The 27,491-nt window shown below is 39.3% G+C and overlaps 2 protein-coding genes across 3 annotated transcripts; one reads left to right on the forward strand and one right to left on the reverse strand.

The window, feature by feature from the left end:
• Window positions 1-27,485, forward strand: LOC135944413 (soluble guanylate cyclase 88E-like). Of its 2 annotated transcripts, none has more exons than XM_065491335.1 (15): window positions 1-368; window positions 16,929-17,098; window positions 17,182-17,308; window positions 18,539-18,693; window positions 18,769-19,101; window positions 19,162-19,309; window positions 19,806-19,932; window positions 20,018-20,222; window positions 20,277-20,423; window positions 21,222-21,354; window positions 22,501-22,608; window positions 22,672-22,791; window positions 22,850-23,047; window positions 24,154-24,362; window positions 26,042-26,147. In XM_065491335.1, exons 2-15 carry the CDS (start codon window positions 16,931-16,933, stop codon window positions 26,051-26,053), a joined length of 2,190 nt encoding a protein of 729 aa, XP_065347407.1. In that variant the 5' UTR covers window positions 1-368; window positions 16,929-16,930; the 3' UTR covers window positions 26,054-26,147. The 2 variants fall into 2 exon arrangements, with proteins under 2 accessions (XP_065347407.1, XP_065347406.1); XM_065491334.1 differs by having other exon boundaries at window positions 3-368; window positions 26,054-27,485.
• On the reverse strand, window positions 6,875-8,013 carry LOC135943426 (23 kDa integral membrane protein-like). The gene is made up of 6 exons (XM_065489950.1): window positions 7,865-8,013; window positions 7,728-7,805; window positions 7,556-7,666; window positions 7,325-7,492; window positions 7,084-7,272; window positions 6,875-7,023 (listed from the first exon to the last, which is right to left on the reverse strand). Exons 1-6 carry the CDS (start codon window positions 7,913-7,915, stop codon window positions 6,958-6,960), a joined length of 663 nt encoding a protein of 220 aa, XP_065346022.1. The 5' UTR covers window positions 7,916-8,013; the 3' UTR covers window positions 6,875-6,957.
• Window positions 27,486-27,491: the final 6 nt, after the last annotated feature.

Genomic DNA, 27,491 nt, shown 5'->3' on the forward strand with positions numbered 1-27,491 from the left:
TCACAATTTTCTTACTTTGGCGCAGTGTCGTGCGGTCCGCTGGTTCCGCAAAGAGCCGAGGACAATCCCGCAATTTACGGCCTTTTTATAAAAAAGGGCGAAGAGAGAGAAAGAGTGAAAAGCTCTCGAATCTGTCGTTAATTGGTACAAATGCGGGACGGGTCCGCGGCGATTCAGAAGAAACACACGGTGGCGGAGGCGACGGTGGGCAGAGGGAAGCAGCGCAGAGGGTGCACCTCCCCGCAGCCTCCCTCTCGCTCATTTCTCAGGCTGTGGCGGCGAACCAGTCGGCCGCTTTCACAGGCAGGGATCACATCTGCGCGCGTCCACGGCTCGCTCTAGCTCTTGACGGACGACCAGCGCGCTAGGTGAGTTGATTGCACTCTTTTGTACGCAACTAACTCCTAATTAATTTGGACCCGCGCTCCTTCCATCTATATTACACCAAGCTTTGGTTTCGGCTAAAAGAGCACTTTTCAACAGACAGCAGCCTTTTTTCACCCCAGTCTCCCCTGAGAGATCTGCCTTTCATGTAACACACTTTGAACCGCTTTCAGGCTGCACGTTTGCCGAACCACCCACTCTGTCAAAGTTGCAACCCGCAAAAAAGGCCGCTGGGTAATAGGGTTAAAACTGTTTTTGACTTGCCGGCAAGTTTTGATTATTATCACCCTCTCGCCACACTGTTGCTGAGCTGAAGAATTTTTGCCACGATTTGTTTTCTTTTTCAAGGAGTGCGCGCAACATTAGTGCCAGTTGCCAGTGCCGGTGTTACATCTTTTCTTTTCACTGCTCTCGTAAAAAGTAATGACGGCCCGTGCTGGCATGAAATTATAGGTCAGTGTTTTGCAGTGCGTTTTAGACAAAGGCAGCGAGCTCTCGCGTTCAAATTAAAACCGTACGTGAATGCATTAGGCCGAGTTTTGTTTTCCCCGATGAATGGTTGGCAGACAGATGTACATATGTGTGTGTGCCTCAATTTCAACGATTACTTTCCAGGGAATAATCCAGTTGAAACTCGCAACCAACGCGCGTTTTACGCATATATTGAAAATTCCCTGCTGACGAAATGCCAGTTTTCTCTGGAAGGAAAAATATGGCAATTTTCCTTAATTAAACATGTATTTAATTAGGTTCTGCGAGTGGGTGTATAATTTTTAATATGCGCAGTTTGCTCCACATCTTTAGCAGAAATGCTTTTGTTTCACAAAAGTGTTGTGATATTAAGTGGTCGATTATTTTTGCTGATTTTCCTATCACCATGGGACCACCAAATGAGCCTTACTTTATTCAAATCATATTAAAGTGGATGTTTACTGCTAAATTATGAAAAATATTTTTGCTATTACCACAAATGAGCCTATATCCAGGAGAGGTGCATAGTCCTGGCTAGCATCTTGATTATTTTAATATTAATTATAGTTATTTATATTTTTTTTACTAAAAAACACTGTTGAGAACACCTCGACTTTCCCACTTTTGTGGGTTTACGGGCACTTATTGGATATCGAGTTTTTCAATATACTAGAGTTATCTCAAATCTTATCAAATTGTTCGGAAAATAAAAATTTGTACACCGTTGTACTAGTCTCGTCAAGGGAAAACACTTTCCAGTAAACCTCAAAGGTCAATAGAACTAAAATTGAATTTTTGTAATAATGAACTCAAAAAATAAAATTTATTGAAATTTTTAATTTTGATTGAGCTGACATGTAGAGCGCAAAAAAGAGGCAATTTAAGTCAAAATCTGGAATGGCATTTTCCCATGATTTTTAATTCAAAAATATAAAAAAATTGTTTTTTCTGGGTTTTTAAGAAAAGTTTTCACACCCAAATCTCAGCTTCTAACTGCCAGATTTTCAAAAACCACTCACTGTTAAACTATTCTCTGCCTCCCCTAGACAGCCAAAGTAGTCCTATAAGGCTGCCAACTCCTCAATCCCCTTTTTGCACCCTAAAATACGTATAATTTCACAACTTTTAGATGCTTATTGCTTCTCACTGCTAAAGGAATAAATTTATAATGATTTAATTTTCCTCCTCTATCGGTGAAATTTATAAAAATTTTGAACATTTCTTATATAATTAAAATAAAAGTAAAAATTAGTAAGATTGTCTGGGATGAAATAAAAGTTGGCTTCTGGAAATGAAACTTTTCTTGAATATAATATCCGTATCATAGCTTTGAACTTCGTATATAGGAATGGTAATTTCTGTCTGAAGCAGTCTAAATTCAACCATTCTGCTTGAAAATAATAGTCTAAATTATTCTAAATCTTTTTTTATATGAAAGTGTAAAATTCCCCCCTCGACCAAATTTGTTTGTCAAAGCGCGTAGAAAACTAGGATGATGTGCATTACGCGACTCTTTGCGCCTGTTGCATACGTATTCGTACATACATGCATACATTTGGAGAGCGCGGCTGCGTGTGTGTGTGTGTGCATGACGGCAACAGAATTATTTGCGAGCTCGCAGAGAGAAATGGCCAGCCGCAAATAAACAAGCAACAACCCTCTTTTTTCCTGCTCTTTTGGTGTTCAGCTCACGTCAGAGATGTGTCTTCCGCCGCGAACCCCGTCCCTATGGAAAGTACCCCCGGGGTAAAAAGCTCGTATATTACTGCGCCGGCGGACGCGAGGAAAGAGTTTACGTTCGCACGGCGGCTATTATATCATCGCTTTGCTCGGATCGACCGGCTTCCGAAATGAATCAATTCAATGCCTTTCGTGTTGGAAAAGAGAAGATGCATTGCGAAAGCCTGTGTTGTTCTCCTGCCTGCCCTCTCGTCATTATCGTCATTTTGGTGTTTGACTCTCCGGTGTTGTTGCTAACTAATTGTAAGTGGGCCTGTTAGTGTCATGAATAACAATTATGCAAATGCAATCAGAGCACCCTTTGTGCAGAGTGCGCGGAGGCTATACTAAATTAATAATGCCTTTAAAGCTGTTGCCCGCAATGTGCCGCACTCTCTCACACTCACACTCACATGGTGGAGATAGTAAAGCGTCATATAGGAGCATTCATTCATAATACATATCTGGAGCCCCTGCAGTGGGGAAATCAACACGTGTGCCGCTACATTTTGACACATAAATTCCAATTTTCCACATTTTCCGTGCTGCTGATGGAAATCAACTGGCCACATTTCCAAATCCGCGCACAGGACTGGGAATAGATGGTTTTTGGGGAAATAAACTGGCAAACTATTTTTTCGACTTTTTCGAGTGGAACTTAAATTATTGCTCGTGAGATGGTTTTCGACTGGTTCTCAGTCGATTTAGATTTTTTTATCATACTCTTTAAAGTCCAGTCCAGAAGAGAACCAGCTCGTATTCCTGTCCCTGCACCGGGATCTTTTATTGAAACGCTAGACTTTCGCCCCCGTGAAATTCATTTATGCATGCTGTAAAGGTGCAAACTAGCAAGTAGTGAGTCGGACTTCCAAAAGTAATCCTCCCAAATACGAATGGACTCGTCATTATAATGCAAGAGAGTCGAATGTAAGTGCATAAATATATGGAGCCCTCAAACTTCACTCGGATTTAAAAATTCAAGTGCATATGCGAAGCAACAATACGAGCCAAACGGCTAAGTATGTTTAAAGTAGTGTTATTTTCTTACCAATAGTATGGCTAAACATTTTTAGGTTTTAATTTTTTAACAGGTGAAACTATCAAATGATTTTCCAGTTTTTGAACATATTTCGACCCTGCTGCAAAATTGGAACGAGTAGCAAAAATATGATATTATTTTATTTATTTTCCTCACACTTTGTTTTGAGAATTGTAGCATTTTCTGAACACTTTTTTGGTTAATGTTTTTCTGGTGCGTTTGGACATAATTGTTGCATTACATTGAAAACCTAGTGGGTCTTTAAAAAGTCCGGACTGGAAAACCGATCAAACCCGAATTATTGATCTCAAATTAACCCGATATAGTACTAACCAAAGTTTAAGTAGGAGTTTTTTCACGATTTTGAAATGGTTTTAAAGGATACCAATGAGGTTCAAATGGCATTTTAATATTATGCAAAGCGATTCGTGCTCATTTTATGGGCCATTGGTGATTGGAGGCTCAGAAAAAAGAGAACCTCTCTAAATTCTAACCTCTGCAATTCTAATTTTAATGAGAATTTCATACGAAAGAAAGTGCTGAAAAAGGAAACGACAATTTGCTTTCGTTAGTTCATGATGTTGATACCAATTTCTAATATGCACGTAGCATTTCTGGCAGTGTAATTTGCAGCTAACTTTCAGTATCATTAAGAGCTCGCACGAGTCAAGCCTCAAGGGGCTGCAGCAAATTTCTGCTTTGCACTGAAAATTGCTTCTGAAGTGCACTAGGGGGAAAATTAAGGGCCAAGAGTCTGCTGGATGTGTATGTTCATTCATCAAAGAGAAGTCCAAAGGTTGTGCTGTCAACTATGGATATTCAAATCATTTTTTTATCTCTCTTCGCCAAATATTTCCGTCGGATGTGTATTTTGATGATATAAAAATGTATTGATTGTGTGATTTTTCAAGCTTGAAAGAACTCTAAAATGTGGAAGAAGAGCAAAAAATTAACAAAGGGCCACAGTAAATTATTATTTGTCAAGTTCTGAAACGAAACGGAAACAAGATTTCCTTTTTGATTAAAAATTGAATTAAGTCTGCTCCTCTGAAGTTTAACTCACCTCGCCATCTTTTCTCATTTATATTTTGAGATTTGTTATTCTCTCCGTTGTTTGCTCTTTGCTAAATTAATTGAAATCGCTCATCACTCTGTCAAAGACACGAATTTTGAATTTCGTCTTACGCTCAAGTGCTCTCCTCTTCATTAGACGCAAAATCTCCACCCAGCAAATTATCGGTCGTGCATGATCAAAACAAAAACATGCGCCTTGGCGTCAAATGTAGGAATAATTCAAACTTGATTATAAAACAAAGTAAGCGTGCAAAATGGTTGAATAATATTTATTTATTCAGACCGAATTCTCGTTAATTGCGATGTAACCCCTTGTTACCATGCTGCTCACAACAGCTCTCGAGTATTTATTTATATAAACGAAGGAGCCAGTGGCAGAATTAATTAGCATGTAACAAAACCCATTTCACCCTGTAGATCGACGCGCAGGGGCTCTTGCTAATTAGAGAGTCCGTTTGCTGCGGCCGAACTTCCTGGATTTGCAGCGAGCGTTTTGGCTGTCAGACAAATCGCCCCCTCAATTTATTCACATGCCTCGTCTCGTAAAAATTTTCCCTCATTAGACTCGCTTCCTTCATTTTCAGCGAATTTCTAAGCAAAACGCCCGCCAATTAAACCGCCGGCCAAATCATTTTCTCCCTCTTGGCAGCTGCGCTGGTTGTAAATTATTATTTTGCAGCCGAGTGCTCAATATTTGCGCTCTGCACGTTGGCAATAGCAGCAAATCACGTTGCAATATCACAATATCAGTCGCGTTGGTGCAATTAAAAAGCGATTATGAATTCGCTACGCGCATAGGGCAGACGACCTTGGCTGCGCCGGCATTATTCGTCAGTGCGCGCGGATGTCATTAATTGCCGGTGAAATTTACAAATTGATCTCATCGGCTATTAGTTTAATCGTGTTTGGCAACTGTTAATAAAATTAAGTGCTCTTAATCTATAAAAGGCGCTGACCCCTTTCCACGAACGCTAAAGTCTCCTCGATCGCTCGCTGCAGGCCGATCTTTATGACTGCCAGCGGACGAAAATGCCACTCTAGCATGAGGAAGACACATGACGTGAGTGCGCGCGTTCAGCCCAAACAATTTTCCACCCTTCGTAAAAACAAGATTGGAAATATCAAATTTCTGAAAATCAAATTATAAAATCGGCTTTTAAAATTTTGGATTTGAAGCAACAGAGTAAAGTTTAAGTTCACACTGGAATTTTATTTTTCTCAGTGCTAATAAATTCCTGAAGGTATAGAATTAGGTTAGGCAGCCGAATAACTTGACGTGCCGAAAATCGTTGGAAAGGTTAAAACCGATACTTTTGGCAGTTTTTGGTCTGAATCTATTAAAATGTAACAAAACAACAAAAGTGTCACAGGCGACCAATCAGGGAAGGGACCGGTTCTCGGATTTGCGCTTACCTCTGGCCTAAGATCGAGACCGTAGATGAATATTATAACAAGTAAAATTCTTAATACAAAAAACAGCTAAAATTTCGGATGAGCAGCAAAAGAGAAAAATATATTTCTAGTATTAGACAGCAGCTGAATAATTGACACTCATCACACGCAAAACAAAATCCACACAATTTGCAGAGGATTTAACCTGATTGCATCCGTTGGAAACGATTGACAGCTGCGAATGCAATCGAAAAGAGGACAAGTAGGGACGAATTCCATGAATGTCATCGCCACACTCACCCTCCCTGCTGCGACAAAAATCCTCTCGCACAACTTCACAAGCTCCAAATTGCATCCATTTTTGAAGCTTTTTATAACTAAGGGGGGAATTCTTCTTTTTAAACACTGAAAACTGAAAAGGAAAGTTACATGTGAATTTTTCTGTCGGAAAGAAAAAATTTCATTTGTCACAAAATCCGTTTTGATTGGGCAACCTTACAGGTGCGGTACAGATTTTTCGTTATTTAAAAAGTTATTTAGGCAGCAGGGTTTCGCCAAATTTCCTTTTTGATCATTTTTAGATTGTGTTTAGCCAGGAGTGCAATTTATCGTTTCAAACAGTCGGTGTTTCAGAATCCCCTACAGTTTATTCTGTGGCTTTAAAATTTGTTTTGATGAGTCTTTATAGGGCTCAAAACAGTGGCGGTACGATAAGAGGAAGTGGATTTTCTTCTTCGAAATATGCGAGGAAAGTCAAGCCTTAATGTAGTTTTTTTATTTTCTTACAATAACATTTTTATTTAAACTTAAAATGTTTTATTGATTTTATTAGTCGTTTGCTCTCACCATTTTTATTATAAATTGTTAAATAAATACCATCAAAAACGTATATATTCATTGACATCTTGGCGCAACTCTTTATATGCGAATACACAGAGGATGAGCTGCAAAATTACCAGATGTTTTGTGGTCAATGCACATAGAAGAAAATCACAAGATCTAACCTGTAGGAACGTTATTGCAGCGGAGAATCCAGCTAACACTGCATTGACCAAAAAAGAGAAGTAGAACTCAGCAACAGATAAACAGCCGTCTTTATAGGCATTTTGCGTCGAGCAGTTTCCATCCACACAGCACGAATCTGGATAATTAGTTCCCCATTCCGCTGGGCCAAAAAACCCACAACAATGAAGCTATTTGATTTTTTTCATTAATTGAATGCAATTAATGTGTACATTTATTTACCCTTTCTTGCATGTCATCCCACATCCGTTGCACGTTTGGCTCAGAAGGGTCGTAAAGATTTCTCAGTCTTTTGAGAAGATCAAATGCATCAGATAAAACGTCGGTAGATAAAGCCGCTTTGAAACCCACAACTTGCAAAATACTGTTCGCACAAGCCGCAACAATGAACTGGAAATTTAATGGCAGAATCAAACCATGTCCTATTTAATATTTACAGTGTTTGACACTCACCACAAGAAATATCTTTTTGTTATTTTTGACGAAGCCTGCTGCACCGATAGCAGAGCAAATAATCGCAAAAACACCGGAAGTCATCAAGAGGATCATAATTTCTGGCAGATTCTGCGTTTTTTTAAATTTGCATAAAAATGATATGAGAATAGTAATAATTATAACACATTACTTTAAGTGGTAAGAAAATATCCAGGGATCTAGTTCCATAAACCACTGCTGTGATGCGTATATCAATAATCGCAAATGCCTTGATAAAAAGTTTTCAAAATATTTAAATTAATTTTAGCAATTAAGTAATATACTTACAAACAATATAGTGCAGAGAGCAACAGCTATTGCTTTATCTGAACGATCCATTTTTGCGTACAAATATGAAAATGAGTTCCCTCTTGTGCCTCGGCGAAGATCACATGGCTCTTTTCTGTTCTTTGCTCAAAGTGCGTTTTGTTATTAATGAATTACGTCGATCAATACTTGGTTGATTCATCAGAGCATTTTTGAAGCGAGATAGTTATAAGAGAAAGATAAGGATTTGCTCGTTTATCCGGTTTATCCCTAGCTTCATTTTAGTTAGCTCCTGCGTTAATCTGACGTCACATATCACCTGACTACTGTATAGATAATGAAATTTATATCGAGCAGAGGATTGCGGCTATTGAAATGTAATCTTATTGCCTCAAGATAAAGGCTTCATGATTCACTCGAGCATTGAAAGGAAAGTTTAGATTGGAACATGCTGAACATAAAAATTTTCATAGCTCGAAAACTGTTTTACCCTTTTGCATTTAGGTCGAAAAAGGGAATTCGTCCAAGAAATTCCTATGAACATTGTCACATTTAAACATAAAGTCAGATTCTTGAATCCATTCACCCTTGACAGCTACCGCATGCTGTATTAATAAAATATCCACACTGCAGCAATTTTGCAGAGGATTTTGCTTCGCCGTTAGTTGGAAACGATTGACTGCTCAATGGAATCAAAGAGAGAAACAAGAGACGAATTTCATGAATGTCGCCAGCTCTCCCTCCATGCAAAAATTCACAAGCCCCACGGATTACATCCAAATTTTGAGAAGGATTTCAAAGGAGAGCAATCCTGCTTGCTACATCGCGCAATTAGTTTTGAAGGTAACTGGAGCCCAATCAGAGCGATCGAGGACTTTGAAAATCAAAACTTGAGCAGGAGTAAGTGTATACATTAGCACTGAACACCTTATAATGACGAGGGCGAGCTCCCAATAGGACGGAAAATCAAATCAAGTGTTCGAGCGAGTTTGCAAAGCCTTGATTCAACGTTTGCTAAGCACGAGAGCGAATTCATCCTTGATCGAATTGCGTAGTCTCGACGCAAACGTAGACACGATCGCTCGTTGGGGACGGGGCCGTTCTTGCGCTCGCTCCTTATTCGATCTCCAAATTTCATTATTCAGCACCAAAGCAGCAAAAGTTGGGAATTATCGTGCCGACTGGGGGAGGCCGTCAATTGCCCCTTAAGCCCCTTAAGGGCAACGGCACAGAAACCGCTCTGGAAAATAGCACCGGCTAATTGACGGCGCGCGTTGTGTTTATTGTCAGCCAGTATTAGCGCACGGATTAATTGCACTTGCTGCATTTGAAAAGCCGACAATGCGCTGTCATTAGTCTCCTCCGTCCAAGGAGATTAGTTGATCTTTTATTCTAATTTTCCAGAGCAATTAAGCACTTACACATGATAGTCAATAAGTTAACAAAAAATAAATAAATAGCTCTAAAATTTATGACTGCTTTGTACAGACATCAAAATTGATACAAACCACAATCAAAGTCAAGATTAAACTATTTTTCTCTAAAAATTGATAATGCATATATATGAAGCATGTTTTCGCGGATGCTACTTGTTGACGACCTCGATGAGCGCGGCAACACTACAATTCTTCTCAACGTGCGATCTAACCAACAGCAGAGGCAAATTTTCCTCTTTATTCGGAGAGCAGAGCGTGCTCGCAAATAACATATTAAGAATTTTGAACCTATTTTCTCGGCAATTGCCAGCTTACTTTAGGATTCCTCGCAATCTCCGTCGCTCGCCAATTCGAGCCATCTTAAGTTTTGAACTTCGGCGATCTTCTTTCCGCTACGACAGGTCTCCTCGACCTGGATCTGGGATCATCTCTTATGGCGCTCTTTAATGATTTCAATCAAATAATTCTTTCACAGCAATATGGGTGAAGGTAATGCTATGAATTGTCAGTTGTTACGCCAGATAAAACTAAAGTTACAGAATATTTTTTTAATGTGTAGCTACTTTCAAAAGAATTTCAAATTTATAGCCCAAGAGATATTTTGGCACATCAGGGTGTTTCCTAAAGGGTTAAAATACATATATTTTGAAAGCTCTTGTCGAGGGACGGGTGGTGATTTCTTTTGAAATCTTGTTCTTCGCCTCTGACGAAACTCTCCTCCAACATTTTATAAGCACAAAATTTCATATTATTTTCGACGCTGTTTCAAAGAGAGAGAAACTGCTTCCTTTTATCACAATAAATCTAGAACGTCAAAATTCCGTGTACCCACTTTTTCCCTATCAAAAGAATTAAAAGGGAAAAGTAGCATGAAACATTTTCCTATGACTTTGAATCTGTAAAAAATGTATACAAAATTTTACTTTGTGTAGAGTTAATATCAGGACGGATAGCTATTAGTGGACATTTTTATTTGCTATCATGTTGTTTGTATTTGCTAATTTTGCTGCGCGGATGTGTAGGTCAGAGCTGCTCTACAGAGCAGCTAAGTAAAGGTCACTTTGAAAATTAATCGATATTTTCCTTTATCAACGCTGATTGGTAGAAAGAGTTTGATCGTATATAATTTGTAACTTACATTTGCAGGAAAACTAATATGCTTTGAATTGAAGATTACGAGAGAGAAATTTTACTCCGCTGGAAAATCTCATTAGCTGAGAATAGCAGAGACGTGCCGATTTCTAGCTCTGCGTGCAGCGTGTTGGCTTTCACAAAGCAGCAAAGCTGTGATGTTCGAATTTCACCGAATCGGTGTTAATCCACGCTTTTTAGCTAATTAAGTGGGTTTTGATTGTCAAAGCAGCGCCTGGGTCATAATTCTGGGATTTCTTGGGCTGAAAGTTGCCATGGCAGCATTTCATGATTGTATATGGAACCAGTGGCAGATGGTTCCAAAATGACAATATCACTTGTTTCACCTGCCGTTCGCTTTGCCAAAAGTAATTAAAATTCAGCAGGAAGTATGCGTGGACTTTACCAGGAACTTAAATTACCAGGAACAGGTGTGTGCAGTGCACCTTCCCGGCAATATGGCTGTTTTCAAATTCTTAATAAAGGGGGAGAGAGGAAATTCAGTAAAAGCCGTGGCGGTGAATACGTTTTAATTGACGTGCCGTTTCTACAGGTTTCCAACTTTTAATTAAATCATCTCGCGCAAATCGTTTGATGAGAAAATCGATGGTCGCGCGCGCGGGCACCCTTTGTGTGCTAAACAAGAGCTGTTTTTGCTATGTGCGACTTAGTCATCATAAGAAGCAGCAGCAGCGGTGGTGCCGCCGACAGCGTAATCAGATATGACATAATTGAGAGCTTTGCTAATTAAGAAGAAAAAAGCCCGGAAAAGTGAGAGAAAAAGGCGGTGTGTTGCGTAGCTCCACGCAAAACAGAAACTCGAGCGTAGTGCGGGCGTGCAATTAATGCGCGAAAAGTCTCGTTTGCAGCCGCTCTAAATTATGAATGCACACTTCTAAGGTGACCTGGTCGCCGAGGAAACCGAAAGCGTCTTCAAACGAAACTCAGAGCACAAGTTTTAATAACTGTTTCAGGCAGGTACTAATGTTTAACCCCGAAGTTGCGGAGTTCCGGAAATGGTTAAAAATGGAGTGCCCGTAAAAATTATGCTTGAATTCGTCCTTTGTCGGTAAAATTGGCGCTTCGCTCAACAAACACTCAAATTTTAATTGTTGAAATGGTTGCAGCCCTTTTCTTGCAACAAGGAAAATTGAGCTTCGTTTGTTGAGCAATGCGCAATTTACCGGCAACAGGACGAAATGTGGATTTTTTCATAGCATACACTATGTGACATAAAAAATCACGATCCTATTTTATTTCACAACAAAAGATTCCTCAAAACGTTGAATGCACCGTTGGACAGTTCTCGACGAGAGGAATCGAAATAATTACATATGTCAAGAAAATATTGTCAAACGTTGTAAATTTCGGACATTTGAATTTAACTTTTGCAAGGACTTGATTATTGTACATTGTAAAGCAAATTGTTATTTGAATAACAATCTCAATAATATGCGATGACCAAATTAGAACTAAAGAGAGTAAAGCTCTCCTTAATTAGAACCGAGTAACAAGTCGAATTTCAGAATTTACCAAATTTCTCGAAATAAAGGTTTTGTCAATGATTTTTTTCACTTGATTTCTATTCCCCTCGTCGCGATCTATCCAATGATGTACGAATTAAGAGGTAAATCCCCTTCTGGCGAAATAAATCGTGATTTTCAATAGAAAGATAGTGCTTACCGCTTTATTAGGACGCGATTTTTTTCTAAAAATTTAAACAATTTGTAAATTTAAAAATTTTCCTAATTTTCACAGAGAATTAATGCAGAGATACTTTTCCTCAGAATTATTCAAGACATATCAACTTTAAGTATTTAACAATGTTTCCAATTCCACAAACAGCATTTTTTTCGGGGTAGACTGCCGTGTCACAATTGAGTCGGCGACCAGCGCTTGCTTCCTTTTATTTCCTGTCGTGGCGACGGCTTTTCCATTTCCGAGCTCAGTTTTTGATGAGGCCAGAAATTGATACGTGTGTGACACATGAATAGCGGCTAATTAACCGCGGGGGCGCTCGCGTCCCTTGTCACCCACCGGGTGTGTGTGTGTGTGTATGTGAGAACCTCAGGCGACAAGACGCTCTCTGGGTATTGCTGCCACGCCGCCGAGCAAAACAATGTCTCGACGACTTGACGCGAACAACAAACAGATGTGTGTCGGTCGACAGTGCAGGAGCAGCTTTCAACAGCACGTCTTTTTCAAACTTTTGAAAAGCCAAATGTTTGCCAAGTCGGCCCGGCGCCTCGCACAAAAGGCTCTTTCTCGCGCGGATCAGCTCCAAGATTTCCATTTGTGACTAATTTTTCCGCTCGCTTTCGCACCGCGCAAAACTAGACTTTCAAAACTCACTCCCTTTACGGAAATTAAAATTGCCTTTTTCCATTACTGCGCTTTCCGCAAAATTGAAGCTCAAACTTTTCCCGCGAGAAAAATTTCGTAATACAAAAATGCTTCCCACTCGAGAGCAACACGAAAAGAAACTATTTTCCAATTTTTGCATCATTTTTATGTCCTCTTCTTTGCCATAAAACAAAGCTTTATATGAAGCAACCAATTTTGCTAGGTATTTTGAAAGTTTCATCAGTGGCGAAACGTATATAAAGTAAGTGATGTAAAACCTTAAGCGGAGCAAAAAATTTATTTAACGTAAAGAACTGTTGAACTCCGTTGTTCGCGCTCAGCATGCCGTCATATGTGTTTTCCCTCTCGCGAATAAAGTAGGTTCCTGCAGCTGTGCTGGCAGCGAAAAGAATCTTTTTCCGCTCAATGAGAAAGAAAAGAAATATCAAATTCCAAGTTTGTACTCGCGGAGATTTCTGCCTCCTTCTGGAACAGAAAATCGACACGATGTTCCTGTGCATATTGGTGAACGTGCTCGTCGGGCATAATACGATTATTTAATGTGCTATAAACTTCTGCAAGTGGTGAGTTTTATGGCGTCATTTTTCTTTGAGGGGTTCCCTCAGATTAGAGCTTTCGGTCTCTCCATATAAATTTCATCGACGGAGGTAGTTCGCTGTAAATACAGTTAGGGCCTGTTTGGATGCTTATAAACCCACGCCCGCATAACCCCTCAGCCGCATTCCACAGCTCCAAGTTGCTGGGGGTCAAACATTTATTCAGGCGTAATCTCTGTACCTGATGTTGGCATTCAAACAAAGCCCGAGGAAGACTATCTTCTGTGTTGGAACGTAATTTATTGTTTTTGACATTTTCTCTTTGACGGGCAATTAAACGCATTGAGAAAGGAGAAAATAAAATAGCGTTTCCACGCTATTTAATGATTATATGGTCTGCAATTTTTCATTATTTTATTTTTAGCAGTTAAGGTGGTATAGAGATGTTGGAGCAGTTTTTTTTACTGAAAAATACGGCAGTTTTTCCGGAAATTAGACTAAAATTTGGGAACAGTTAAAAATGACTAGAATATTTTCATTATTTTTTGGCAAGAGTTTTTTTTTAAATTTATATGTGTAACAGCATAAGCATTGGAACGCCGGAGCGGTGGATACTTTTTACTAATTAAATAGTAAGCATCGTGACAGACGTGGGTAAATGTCATAAGCTTTGTAGAGCTAACTACCAATTAATTTTTAGGTGTGGGTGTATTTAATCAAATATACAAACCCACTTTTTGACAATATTTAATTATCCCCATTCCTTTGAAATAATTCTCCTGGCGCTTTTTATATCCCTCTAACGAGCATTAACGTCACACATGAATATCGCAAGAAGTGTCTTGCCGCTCATTCCACGTAAAAAAGAAATTGGCGGCAAGAGGATTGGAAAAAGAATCGACGGAAAGGAGCTTATCTGGACCCGGGATTATCAACTCCGGAGCCTTCTTGCACTGCGATATTGGAGGAGAAAGGGGACTTGATCAAAATTGAGAAAAGGAGGATCACCACCGTGTGTCATTGTGCTGGCGGGCGAAAAGTGAAAAATCGCACAGCGCCCGAAAACAAGATTTGCTATTAGGGGCGGGCGCATAAATTTTGACCCATCTCCGATCACACTCAACAATATCACTCACGCGGCGGAGTCACTCGACACTTCTCTGTGCCATCCAACGCGCCGGGCCTTCCATTTCTTTTTTACGCTTACACCTCTTTTTCTTGCTCCTCGCGCGCGTCCCCCGCCGTCTTTCTCAACAGCTGAATCAATATTTATGCAGAAAGCAAGGCAATTTCAGCAAACCACTCACAAGTCCGAGAAAATAAAATGAATGAACTTACTTACCCAAGTTTGCTGCGTTCTCCGAAATTTTATTGGCAGATAAATCTCGGGCGCAGGTTCAAGCGGGGGAGCGGAACACAACTCTCTGTATTCTATTATATAGGCTTGGGCAAAATAGAGAATTTCGCAGGGCAAACGCGCGTTATCTGCACACAGGACCTTTAAGCAGTCTGGATCAACGCAGACGAGTTCCTTTCCTTTGAATAACATCAAAACATGGCTTATTTCGATCCACCGCCCGCTACTAAATCCCACAGACATAAATGCAAATCTCTCCTAGCAAACTTGCCAACGGAATGATCTTATTACGTGTGTAATTCTTCTTTTCCAGTGCTTCACAAACAGTTAGTGTGCAGAGCAGCGGAATGATTTTAAATCGAATTCCAAAACTTGTGCCAACAGCCGGCTGGTTTGCTGAAATTCAAATATACTATTTTGGACATTCTCGTTTTTAAAATTTTTGCTGTGGATGTGGTTGGGAACCTCGAAAAATACGAGTAGATTGGTGCTCGGGTTTTACATTTTTAGCTGTTTGATGTTGAGATTGGGCAGTAACAATATTTGAAAAAAAAGTTGTGAAAAGGTTTTTTGGCCTCCTCGATGTATAGCAAGCTTTTTATATTCTCGTATTTCTACAGAAATTTCCTCTCCCTCTGTTAAACGGAAAAATGTGCATCCCACACACTGAGAGGAGGCTGTATTTAATTTAAAATACAAATTTCCATTCTTCGTGGGGTTGAAATGGGATGGATACTCTTTGACTGCTTCAGCTGTTTCGGGGAAATCTTGACGAGTCGAACGATGTTCAGTTTTTGTAAATATGATGGTAAAGTAGCTAAGAATTGATGAAAAACGTGTTTTCTATTGGATATGGGCATAATAAAAATTATGACTTTTCTAGAGTAGCTTCAGATTAAAAAAAATGCTCTGGATTTAAAAGTTACGAAAATCACATCAAAATAATCGAGGATAATGACCTTAAATTTGGTTTTCATTTAATCAGACTTAAGGAGAGGAACCCTAAAGCACATAATATTTTTAAAATGCACCAACTCTTGCTTTTCATAGAAAATAATGCTACTATAAACACACTAGAACAAACATGTCATGTAGACTGATAACTTGTGTTCATTCCATAACTTTTGCTTGAAAATCCAACGACACGTGACTTTCGCTTTGATCCATAGCTAAGCACTATAAAAAGCCCCTGAAATTGGCTCAGAGTTTTTTGACACCTCTGCTACGTTGAACCAATATTGGTAACAGACAAAACTTCACGGGGCGAGTTTTTTTTAATAATTAAAAATTGAAACCTCACCAAAACCTCATGCGATGCGACTGAGGATCGTGTTTACAAACATCCTGGCAAAGGAAACTCTAAGGATTCGGAGTTTTAGTTTATGACGAAACCATTGAATTCGTGTAGCCTTTCCTGATGTGAACCACGTACATAGGGGTGTAACTTTTTCGATTGGACAATTATAGCAACATTTGGTGCAAAATTTACAAATTAATAAAAAAAGCAGTTTTTAAATCATCTGAGCTGAATTTTAGTTTGTAAAAACTGTCCAATAAGACAAATCCAACGTTGAACCATTTTTTACGTTCCAGTAAGAAATTAAAAATTGCCCACCATGGTTTTTTCACTTGTGGATCAAACTTTCTTGCATCATTTTTTATTTATTTTCGGAAAATTTTGTTTATTTAATATATAAAAATAAAGTAAATTGAAAACAAATGCAGCTACGTGACCTGGCAGTCAGCTCAGGAATTGTGAAAACATTATCTTGAACCGTTGATGAGCTATTTGAAAATTTCTAGGCAAAAGGACTACTCTGGAAAATAGTAAATTACCCATAGAACGATTCGTTTCCTTGCGAGACATAAAAAATCTGTGTGAAGTTCTCTCAACTGTTATTTAACGTTATAAACAAATCTAACTTTGTCTTAAAGTAAATCACTCCCAACTCTCAATCAAGCTGTCTGTTGCACACTTTTGAGATCAATAAAATTCTGCTTTTCTCTCTCTCTCTCCAATCCGGCGTCAAATATATACGCTGTAGATTAGACGAGGCAACCGTAAAATCTGTTCTTCTTTAGTAACTTTCGAACTAATTTGTTAAAAGGGTAATACTGGAGACATTTTACGAGCGCCTGCATTGTGACAACATAGGCTGTCGCGAGCACACGCGAGCACAACCGGTTGCATAACTCTCCCCTTTGCAGGCGCTCTGGTCGACGCACACAGACTTACTTCTTATTCTCTGCGTGTGTTTCAGACATGTACGGGCTACTCCTGGAGAACCTCTCCGAATTCATAAAGTTCGTTTACGGCGAGGATAAATGGGAGGAGATCAGGCGGCTATGCAATGTCGAGCAGCCCAGCTTCAGCGTGCACCAGGTGTACCCGGAGAGCATGGTGCCGAAACTGGCGAAAAAGGCTATGCAGGTTCGCTAAACACATATAGCCTACGTGTGACGAGAGACGAAAGGGAGAAGCTAACCGCTGGAACGAATCTTTTGTGATTGCAGGTGCTGGGCATAAGCGAGAGAGAATTCTACGACGGAATGGGTGTTTACTTTGTGCGCTTTGTCGGTCAGTACGGCTACGACAGAGTGCTCTCCGTCCTTGGCAGGCACATGCGAGACTTCTTAAACGGTGAGTGTGTGTGTGTGAGAGAGAGAGAGAGAGAGAGAGAGAGTTGCTTCCGATGCCCTTCATTTGCGACGACTGCGTTTCGCTTTGCAAACTACACCGAAAGCCTTCGAGTTAACACACAAATTGCAACTTTCTCGGAGCGTTTCATGGTGTGACGTGGAAACCTTTGTAGTACGAGCCCTGCCACAGCAATTTCCCCTGTTCTTGGAATTTTCATTTCAAAAAAGTTCAAACCATTGAGGAGAAAATTGCATTTCTTTAATAATTTGTCGAGAATTGCACGAAATTCTACCCTCCCCTTAGAGAGAGTAATTTAGATGGAGCAGCGCTGCCGCTGAGAATTTAATTTTGCATCTATGCAGCAAACTTTCCTCCCTATTCGGGCCCTAGTTTTGAGTTTTACGAACAATTTTCAGCGCGGCAGTTGGAATATAATAATTTACGCGCAAATTATGCGGATGTCAAACTTCTTTTTGTAACCATGGAATCTCGGAGAGCACTTTACGTGTCTCTATTACCAGGAAAAATTTGCATAAGTGTCGGCATTAAATTAGAGCTGTTAAGTCATGTGCTGTAGAGCAATTTGTTGCCGAATTCGAGCATATACGAGAACTCAAATTTATTCAAACAAAAATTTAGTAAATGTGTATTTCCCAACCGACGTATTTTCCACTTTTTACAGTTAATATCTTATTAATTCATTGCAACTCCGCAATTAACCTAATTTTTTATATAAAAATAGTTTTTTGTGTTGAATAAAAAACTGCAATAATTTTCCAGATAATTGGAATTACTCCAATTTACTGTATTTTTATCTTGTATTCTTGTTGTTTGCCGTCTTAGGCATCTTTTGGCTTAAAGGTTAATTCGTTTTAGCTTCATTAAAACTCAAGTTAATCATAATTTCGTAATCTTCGAGAGGCTAATTTTCCCAGATTTTGCTTTGATTTTCCGGGGAAACAGCCTCATATTTTTCAGTCAAACGTCGTTATTTCAACACCCCTATACCATTCCAAAAATTTACTAAAAATTGGAGAAGTGCTCTACAAAAATTAAAAACAAATCCGACGATAATATCAATTGTATCAAATACGATGGATGATAACACAGAACCGAATAGTATTTTTGTCGAATTTTTGACGAATGAAACTGAACAAAATTTTCCGACTCCACTGCAGACGGAAGCATATAGTTTATCTGCATGTTTGAATTATTAATGTTCTGCTTCAGGCCTAGACAATCTACACGAGTACCTCAAATTCTCGTATCCACGAATGCGCGCTCCGTCCTTCATTTGCGAGAACGAAAGCCGGCAGGGAATGACCGTCCACTATCGAAGCAAAAGAAGGGGCTTCGTTTACTACACCATGGGCCAAATAAGAGAGGTCGGATAGGCTATTAACCCGCACTTACGATCAAAATAAGGTCAAGGTTCATTGCGTCCTTCCTCTCTATCGCAGGTTTCTAGGCACTTCTACGGCAAAGAGATGCAGATCGAACTGATGAAGGAGGAAATGGTTTTCGACACACTGCACGTCACCTTTCAGCTCACGTTCGACAATCGCGCTTTCGGCGAGTCCACTCTGGTGCTCTTCAGAGACGAGAAGCACTTGCCCAGTGTCAACGCCAATCTCCTCTTCGAGATTTTCCCGTTTAGCATTGTTTTTGGCTCCGACCTCAAAGTCAAAAGCATCGGCAACTCTTTAACGCAAATCGTACCTGAATTGATTGGCAAAAAAATCACAGATTGGTTCGACCTGGTGAGACCGTTAATAGAGTTCAGATTTACAACGGTGAGATCTTTTTAGAACAAAAAGCGGATATGAGAAAACACCCTGACGTTCCTCTTTTAGATACTGAACCGCTCTAATAATATTTTTGAACTTGTAACCGTCGAGCCGATTATGACTGAAAAAGGAATGGAGGAGAAGCAGCGACTGGAAAATGCCATGTTTTCTGAAGAGCCTGAAGACGTTAATGACAAGCACCTACACTTAAAAGGTTTTTCTTTCTTCAAGACCAAAAATTAGATCGCTCACCTCTTGGTATGGATCTCCAGATTTCAATGAAATTTGGTGGAGAGGTTGCCCTTGTAGACCGTAAAATATTTAGCCTAAATACCAAAATAACCTATTTTACAGATGCTGCGTGATTTTTAACAAAGCAGTACATTTCAGAGGGCTGTAACCTCTGTTGTGAGTTTTAAGTAGGTGACCTTGACCTCTGACCTTAGAAGTTGGTAAACCTGGTCAAGTTGTTGTGCTCGTCTAAAGTGGACCCAAAATTTTTCAATTTACCTCACTCACAACAGGACAATAATTTCACCTTTGATAAAAATCAGGTGAAAATCCCAAACTTTGAGCCCTTTTGAAGCAAAAAAATTAGAGATTTTGCCCTTTGTAGGGTCCACCAAAATGCATAGAAATCTGAAAACCCATGCCAAGAAGTGGGCCATCTTGAGAATTTTATATATATAAAAAAACTTTAAAATAATTAGGCCAAATGGTGTACATGGAGGACTGGCAACTGATTATGTACCTGGGAACCCCTGTTATGCCTGATCTCAACAGTCTCATTTGCACCGGCTTATTTATAAACGACCTCTCGATGCACGATTTCAGCAGGTAGGTGCGTTTCCTTCTCTAATAGGACACGTCGTATTGTTGAAAGTTTCGAGGAAAAGATAAAAAAGCTACTTATTTTCCGTAGAGACCTCATGCTCGCCGGCACGCAGCAGTCTGTGGAGCTGAAATTGGCTTTGGACCAGGAGCAGCAAAAATCAAAGAAGTTGGAGGAATCGATGAAAAAGCTGGACGAGGAGATGAGACGCACCGACGAGCTCCTCTACCAAATGATTCCAAAACAAGTGGCAGACCGTCTTCGCAAGGGCGAAAATCCGATAGACACGTGCCAGGTAAAATGTTCAACATTTTAATCTGTTCGATTCCTCACACTCTTTCCCATCTAGATATTCGACGTTGTGTCCGTACTTTTTTCTGACGTGGTCACGTTCACTGAAATTTGCAGCAGAATCACTCCCATGGAGGTGGTCTCAATGCTCAACGCTATGTACTCAATTTTCGACACCCTGACAGAGAAGAACGGGGTTTATAAGGTACGTGAGTTGATATTAAAGGGCATTGACGTAGAAAACTATTGTAAATTAGGCAAAAAATAAATAACTGAAAATCAGAATGCCACGCATAAGGACAAGAGTGGTCAGTATATCACGACGTGATCAGATAAGCTTATAAAAAGTTGTTTAAAACCCTATCTTGGCCCAAAATACTCTAAAAAGTTGGAACGAGTTTAAATTTTCCCAGGTTGCATGAGGAAATCGATCGATTTATTTCATTAGGGAAAGAAATTTACCATACATAACTTACACACTGTTGAATAGATCGCGACCAAAGGACTCGAAGTCAAGAAAAAATTCAATGAAAATCCGTTAATATTATTGAGAAATTTGGCAAAATTTTAAATTTAACTGTTGCTTAGTCGTACTTTGATTATTTCACACAGAACAGAGATCAATAATTGTTGCTGAATTCCACAAACAATAGAATTCAATGAGCCACTTGCAAGAGCTAAGAGATCCTCTTCAAAGGATGGTAAAGATATAAGAATATACACCTCCTGTTGCCCTGATTTTGGTCCTGGTCGATTGTTTGGTAAAAAAACAGGGTAAAAAAGGAGAACTGTCAGCTCAACAATCGCTGTAGCTGTCGGCGCATCCTTATCTTAACTTTGCTGCCCGAGGCGGTATTGACGTCACGTTGCACACATACAGCGGCCGCTCTCTTTGTCTAACGCATCGACATATTCAAAAAATTCCATCAGAACAGATACAATTTTTTGACGTCAAAGCCCTTGAAAAAATCGGCTACATTGTTTATTAATTTTTGTCATTCAGGTTGAAACAATAGGCGACGCTTATATGGTTGTGTCAGGTGCGCCGGAAAAGAACCCCAAACACGCAGAGCTGGTTTGCAATATGGCGCTAGACATGGTGGACGCAATCACCGACCTGAAGGATCCATCAACCGGTAATTTGAATTTTGCTCTTTCCTTTGCAAGCCGAACTGAAAAAGGCAATCAATCTTGCCGTATTGATCTATGGCCTCATTCCGCAATTTTTCATTCTGCGTTGCACGGCCGTGATGTGATATTACAAAAAGAACATCAATCATCCCTAAAAAATCTTAAGGATATTTACATCCAGAAATTCTTAGTGTTTTACAACGGAAACTTTCTGGCATTAACCGAGTAGAGAGAGAGCTATTCATTTTTAGTTGCAATTTGGCAGCACTTGGTCAATTTACTCGAGGCCATAGAAAAATTAATGTAGCAGCGGGCCGCCGCGCTTAACTCGTTTGATGGTCTTTTTATTTTTGCCCGAATTCTAGCCTGATAACGTGGCCCGCGACTTTAGTAAGGTTTGAAATAAAGATTGTTGGCATGGGTCCTCAGGTTTGGACGAAATTTGCTGGAGGAGGCCTTTGTCGCAACCTAAAATAACGGGCCAAATTTCATAAAAGCGGGGATAAAAGTTAATTACTTTTAAAAGGCGATTTTTTTCAGAAAATAATAAAATTTGCCTTGTTCTCAATTTGACGCCAAACAACTGGCCTATGGTGACCAACTTCGTAGGTCAAATATTACAGTCACTAAAATCAGTTTGAATTATTCAAAAATTTATAGCATACCCTAATAATATAAAATTTCGAAAATCCAAAATAGCCTCTACATGTGGTACGAACCTATTAAAAAATGGGTTACAGTATGCATATTTATCCTTTTTGAGGAAATCGATGTCAAAGTTGAGAAAACGTGTTTAATATAGTGCATCCTAAATATCAAGTTTTTTAAAATTTGACTATAATTTTCTGAAAATTGCAACTTTTTTGGTGTCAAATGTAGAACTTATTATTTTTCTTAACAATTTCTATAATCTCCCCCAATCCAGGTAAAAGTTAATATATGCACTGAAAAAAAAACCTTTTATAAAAACAGCACACTTTTAACCTTTGGCAATATTTGAAATTTTGGCCTAATATTTTGGGGCGCGATTTAGAACTACTAGAACAGCACCCCCAGCAAATTTCATCCAAATCTGAGAGCTCATGCCAACGGAGAGTGTAGGACAATGCTTAAATCAAACCCCCTAACGATTTTGTTCGTCCGATGTGCAGGGAGCCACTTGCAGATTAGGGTAGGTGTGCATTCCGGGGCCGTCGTTGCCGGAATCGTGGGACTCAAAATGCCGAGGTACTGTTTGTTTGGTGACTCTGTGAATACAGGTGAGTTTTCCGGCTTGTAATTCATGCTAACGCTCGTTAACTAACTCTGCTGCCGCACGAAAGCGTCGAGAATGGAATCCACGAGCTCCGCGATGAAAATCCACATATCGCAGGGCACAAAGGACTTACTTCCTGATATATATAAAACCGAGAAGCGCGGCATGATTACGGTCAAAGGGAAAGGTATTTCTTAATACTTTCCACGACAGCGCACGCAATTTGTAGAAATGACATTTCCCAGGCGATATGAAGACCTACTGGCTCGAGAGCAAAGAGGGTAGGCTGCCGTTGGAGCACGACGAGACCACCGTGATACTCGTCAACACCAGGGCACAAATGTCGCCGACTCCAGTCGATCGCGGATATTCGCCGGTCACCCACGCCGACGTCGTCAACAAATCAGCCAATAATTCGCCCGCAAAGTCTTCATTGCGAAAAGGTAAAAAGGACGTAAGAATACAACGATGATATTTCGGCCAAATCATTTTCTTTCTATTTTTGGAATGAAAGTGCTTTTCTTTACGGTTGAGTTTTCAAACTCAAAGGATTATGCCCGTAGCAAACACTATGAGCGATTTATTTCCTACTTCTTTAATCTCGCAGTGCGTAAAAGCTATTTTTTTAAGAGAGAATATTTGTTTTGCTAAAAAAAACGATTCTAAAAGTAATCTCTTGGCGCACTGAGCCGAAACAGAAAGAGTTGAGTCTTCTGTACACTTTCTAAAGATGCTTCTTACACAGGGAAATTTGGCCACAGTGCTGTAGTCGAATTTCATTTTGCGAGAAAATGCGACTCATGAAACCTGAGATTTAGTTGACATATTTTGGTAAAGCAGGCCTTAGAAAAATATTTTTAACCAAATCTTAGCCTCTCAGAATTACAACTGCGCACTACTCGACTCGAATTCATGTCCCATGTATGATGTACTGAAGTAATTTTGCCCTTAGACTATTCTGGCAATCTAGGGAAGGTTGAGACTAGTCTAGTGATGTGCGGTTCTTGACAATAAAACAAATTACAAATAGAAGCTAAGATTTGGGCGTGTAAAAGCAACAAATTAGTAGTTTTTGTTATTTAATAAAAAAAAATAAGACAAAACACCATTCCAGATTTCGATCCACCTGTACTTAATTTTTTACGCTCATTTTTTGGCAACATCAAAATAATTTTTAATAAACCATTTTTAAATTTAAGTTCCATTTTCAATATTGAATTTTGGTAACCTTGACCTTTGACCTACAAATTTGAGATCCCAAGGAAAGTTGTTCCACTTGATGAGACAAGTTCAACGGTGTCCGAATTTATATTATAAGACCAATTTGAACCGATTTCAAGAAAGCTCTAAAATTCCACAACTCGAAATTCAAGTCATGCCCGTGAAACCCGCAAAATGTGGTAAAGTCTGGGATTTCCCAATTGTAATATCGGTCAAATAAGGCTTAGTTTCAGTAAAAAAAATCATCAAGACCACTGCCAGAATTATGTACTTTTCGTTAACATAGGGTCGCTATTTGCGAATGATTTTAAACTACACTTGAAACCAGATTCGTTGGCCGCGCCTGTTGCTCCTCCGACTATTGTCACGCCGAACGTGATCATCCCCGTCGACGCAGAAAAAGTGCAGAGCAGGAGACCGAGCAGTGTGTTCAAAGACCCCATAGAAGTTGGTCTCTCGGTCAAGTTGCCGCCAGGATCTCCGGGAGGGTCTCCACCGCAGTCACCACCAATTCCAGTTGGAGTGCCTCTCAATCGGGTGAGCTGCCTAATGAGTTTTGATTGAACGTTTGCCCGAAACCCCACTGATCGCCGCAACACATTTTGGGGAAGTCATTCAAGTGAGAACATTGTCAACACTCTTTTCTTTGCAATCAAAGCATTAACTATGAAGAAAGAAACCACAAATTGATAACGACAACGAGGATTAGTGAAAAGATAAAAATAACTTTTATATAAAACAATTTATGGCCATGACTCTTTTGATAATCGCACCTTTCAATCTGAAAATTATATGGTGTTTTTGCTACCAATCGACAGTGTTTGATTAAAGATGAAAATTTGCTAAAGGAATGTATCACCAGATCCACACCTCTCTAATTAAATAGTTAATTTTTTCAAATTCCACACTATCATTATCTCTTGAAAATCAATCGGATTTCAAGAAACGTCACATTTTTTAAAATGTGCTCACTATCTGTGAGACGAATTAAATGATGTGCCAGTTGCATACTTTGGCAAAAGTTTATGATATTTTTCAGAGCCTTTTAGCTTTTAGAGCCGTAAAGTCTCCATCATTCAAGATATGAACGTAGCGCGCATAACTTGAAACCCGCCAATAACGAATAAATTTCCTTTCGCAAATTTCTATCTCGTGACAGTAAAAATCCCGGAAATAGGTTATTGAATGGATGTCTTAAACTAGGAAAATTAGTATCTTACAAGATAATTTAAAATAGACCTCAAATAATTAAAAAAAATTGTTAAGGCCGGAATTTTATTTTCTACTGTGCTGCTTTAAGGTTATAGAGATTATTTTTATTGCCCCATTTGAGCAATAAAGTTTTCAATGCCACTTGTTTCACATTTTGATTTTCTCAATTTATTTCGTCTGATTGAATAATCCACCTAGGTTTAGGGGAAACAGGAAACATTTTTCAATAAATCATTCATTTTCTGTTCAATTTCGGTAAAACGGATAACCACGATTTTTTTCTAAAAATTTTCCCCGTCGATTTGTAATTGGCTCTGAATTTTTTCCAATACCTGACGATTGAGTAAAAACTGCACGAATCCAGAGGGCTAATAATAATCCTCTTTTTTTAGGTTGAACATTTTTTGCAGTTGCCAAAAAAATATTTAAGCTTCCTCGGTGTATTAATTTCTGCTGAAATTTCCTGCTCGTCTAGTTTTTGCAGTAGTTTGCATCCCTAATTCATGAGCTGGAATGGAATATGAGATTCAATTACTTTTGATTATAAATTTCCATAAATTAATTTCACATCGACGTCTATTCAAATATACAATACGTAGTTTTAGAAACCATGCTGATTTGAAGTTATTGCATGAAAATTTATTGCCAAACTCTAATTAAAACTCATCAATTAGGACAGCACCCAGTGGCCTATAATAGTTGAACAGGAAATTTCTGTAGTAAAATGGAAAAATATATACCGCTAATTGCATACCAAGGAAGCTGCATTTGATTGAAACCGAAACTTTGAAGTAGCTCTGGAATTCCATTTTTGACTTTGCCAATCGATTCTTCAGGGTAGAATTAAATCCGCAATTGATTCACTCTACCAATCAAAATAAAACATAGGCAATGACGAAAAGATCAGGAAATAACAATATCAAAAAATCAAGAAAAAATGCAGCGATCAGAGGGTTTTGGGCAGTTTGAATCGAGGCCGACACCGGGGCCTATTGACTGTTCAGAGGTATTTGTAGATGAAAGTAGAGAGCGAGGCGCGGCCGCTGGCGTCGCCCGAGTGGACGCAGGTGTGGGACAACGCGCACAAGCGCAACAAGGCCAAGCGGCGGCAGATGGCCTCGACGGCCACTTCAGAGGTGAGCGTGCGGCACGCCGACCGGCCGGCAGCGCGGACGAGCGCCGGACAGTCAACCACGTGCCACCACTGCCAGCACCACTGCTGCGGCGGCGCCGGCAAGCAGCGCGTCACCAGCAACACGTGCCAGCTGCTCTAAGCCTGAGAATCCCAAATTAAATTAGCAGAACACCGCAGGACCACAGACGTACGACTCCTCCGGCTTTTGAAGGGAAATAACAGAGATGCTTTTCAATAATTCCAAAAAAATGCTCCTCGAGTAGGACGGTTTGCACTATTGCGGAGCAACTACACCAAAGAAGGAACAATATATACATAATATAGCTACTGTTTCATTCTGGTTTCTAACGATGCGTGCGATGCGTGAATATATTTATTTGGCATTTTGATATTAGACGAAATGTCACGTGTTGGACGACGAAATTGGCATGAGGTCGAGCAAAATTAAAGAAATTGACACCAGTAATCATTAATTTCTAGAAGATATCATCATAAATATTTGGCGACAAAATAAATTAAGTTTTGCAGGACAACTGTGGAAAATTTTACTAACATGAAATAAAACCACTCTAAAATGTTCACATACGTCATAGATGGGACAATTGAAATTCACAATTTTTTAAAATTCTAAAATACCGAACTCACTTCAAAAATTTTAGTTGGAAACCAAAATTAGCAGTTTGACCTTGATCTAGGAAATCAAATTTGATGTTAATTCGATCGGGCTTGGCAAGAGGAATCCAAAGCACAATATTTTGTCAAAGTACCTTCATGACGCAATCTGCTAGAAGCAATGACTTATTTCTAGTATAATTTTCGATGGGTTTGCTTGACAGCATGCCAATTTTGTCCTGCGACCCGTGACATTTCGTCATTATTCAATGGTGATATGGTTAATCTAAAAAATGGGCTGCATTTTCGCAGTTGGGAAATTCACGATGTAAGGTCCAATTAGGGAACAAAAATTATTTGACTTTCAATTTTTTCATAACAGGGGCTACCCTTTGGAAAATTAAATCCAATTATTGCAATTATATTGAATTCTCTACCTCATTTGAAACTGTTATTACTTTATTGAGAAAAATGTGCAAATATTGTTTAAGAGTTAAGTTTTCCATTCCCTTGGTTGATTTCAGCACAAGGCGTGTAAATTGTTTGTTGTAAATTTTAGTGTTACGTATTATATACACTGTTGATATTGAAAACTGTAATATAGCTGAGAGTTGTTCACCAGAAAAAATAAGTTTGTAGTCAAGTGACGGTGTTGTTGTGAATCAACTTATTTTTAAAATAAAACTGTGTTAATTGTTTCATTTGTG

The sequence above is a fragment of the Cloeon dipterum genome, chromosome 4 (assembly GCF_949628265.1).
Source record: "Cloeon dipterum chromosome 4, ieCloDipt1.1, whole genome shotgun sequence".
NCBI classification, from domain to species: domain Eukaryota; kingdom Metazoa; phylum Arthropoda; class Insecta; order Ephemeroptera; family Baetidae; genus Cloeon; species Cloeon dipterum.

What these genes read in the sequence shown, in the direction of transcription:
- LOC135943426 (XM_065489950.1), bottom strand. Translation starts at nt 7,915, where the DNA reads ATGGATCGTTCAGATAAAGCAATAGCTGTTGCTCTCTGCACTATATTG. An exon ending in ATATTTTCTTACCACTTAAA is followed by an intron (nt 7,667 to 7,727) that starts GTAATGTGTTAT and finishes AAAAAAACGCAG; the next exon opens with AATCTGCCAGAAATTATGAT. An exon ending in GGGATGACATGCAAGAAAGG is followed by an intron (nt 7,273 to 7,324) that starts GTAAATAAATGT and finishes AAAATCAAATAG; the next exon opens with CTTCATTGTTGTGGGTTTTT.
- LOC135944413 (XM_065491334.1), top strand. Translation starts at nt 16,931, where the DNA reads ATGTACGGGCTACTCCTGGAGAACCTCTCCGAATTCATAAAGTTCGTT. An exon ending in AGAAGAACGGGGTTTATAAG is followed by an intron (nt 20,424 to 21,221) that starts GTACGTGAGTTG and finishes TTTGTCATTCAG; the next exon opens with GTTGAAACAATAGGCGACGC. An exon ending in GATTACGGTCAAAGGGAAAG is followed by an intron (nt 22,792 to 22,849) that starts GTATTTCTTAAT and finishes GACATTTCCCAG; the next exon opens with GCGATATGAAGACCTACTGG.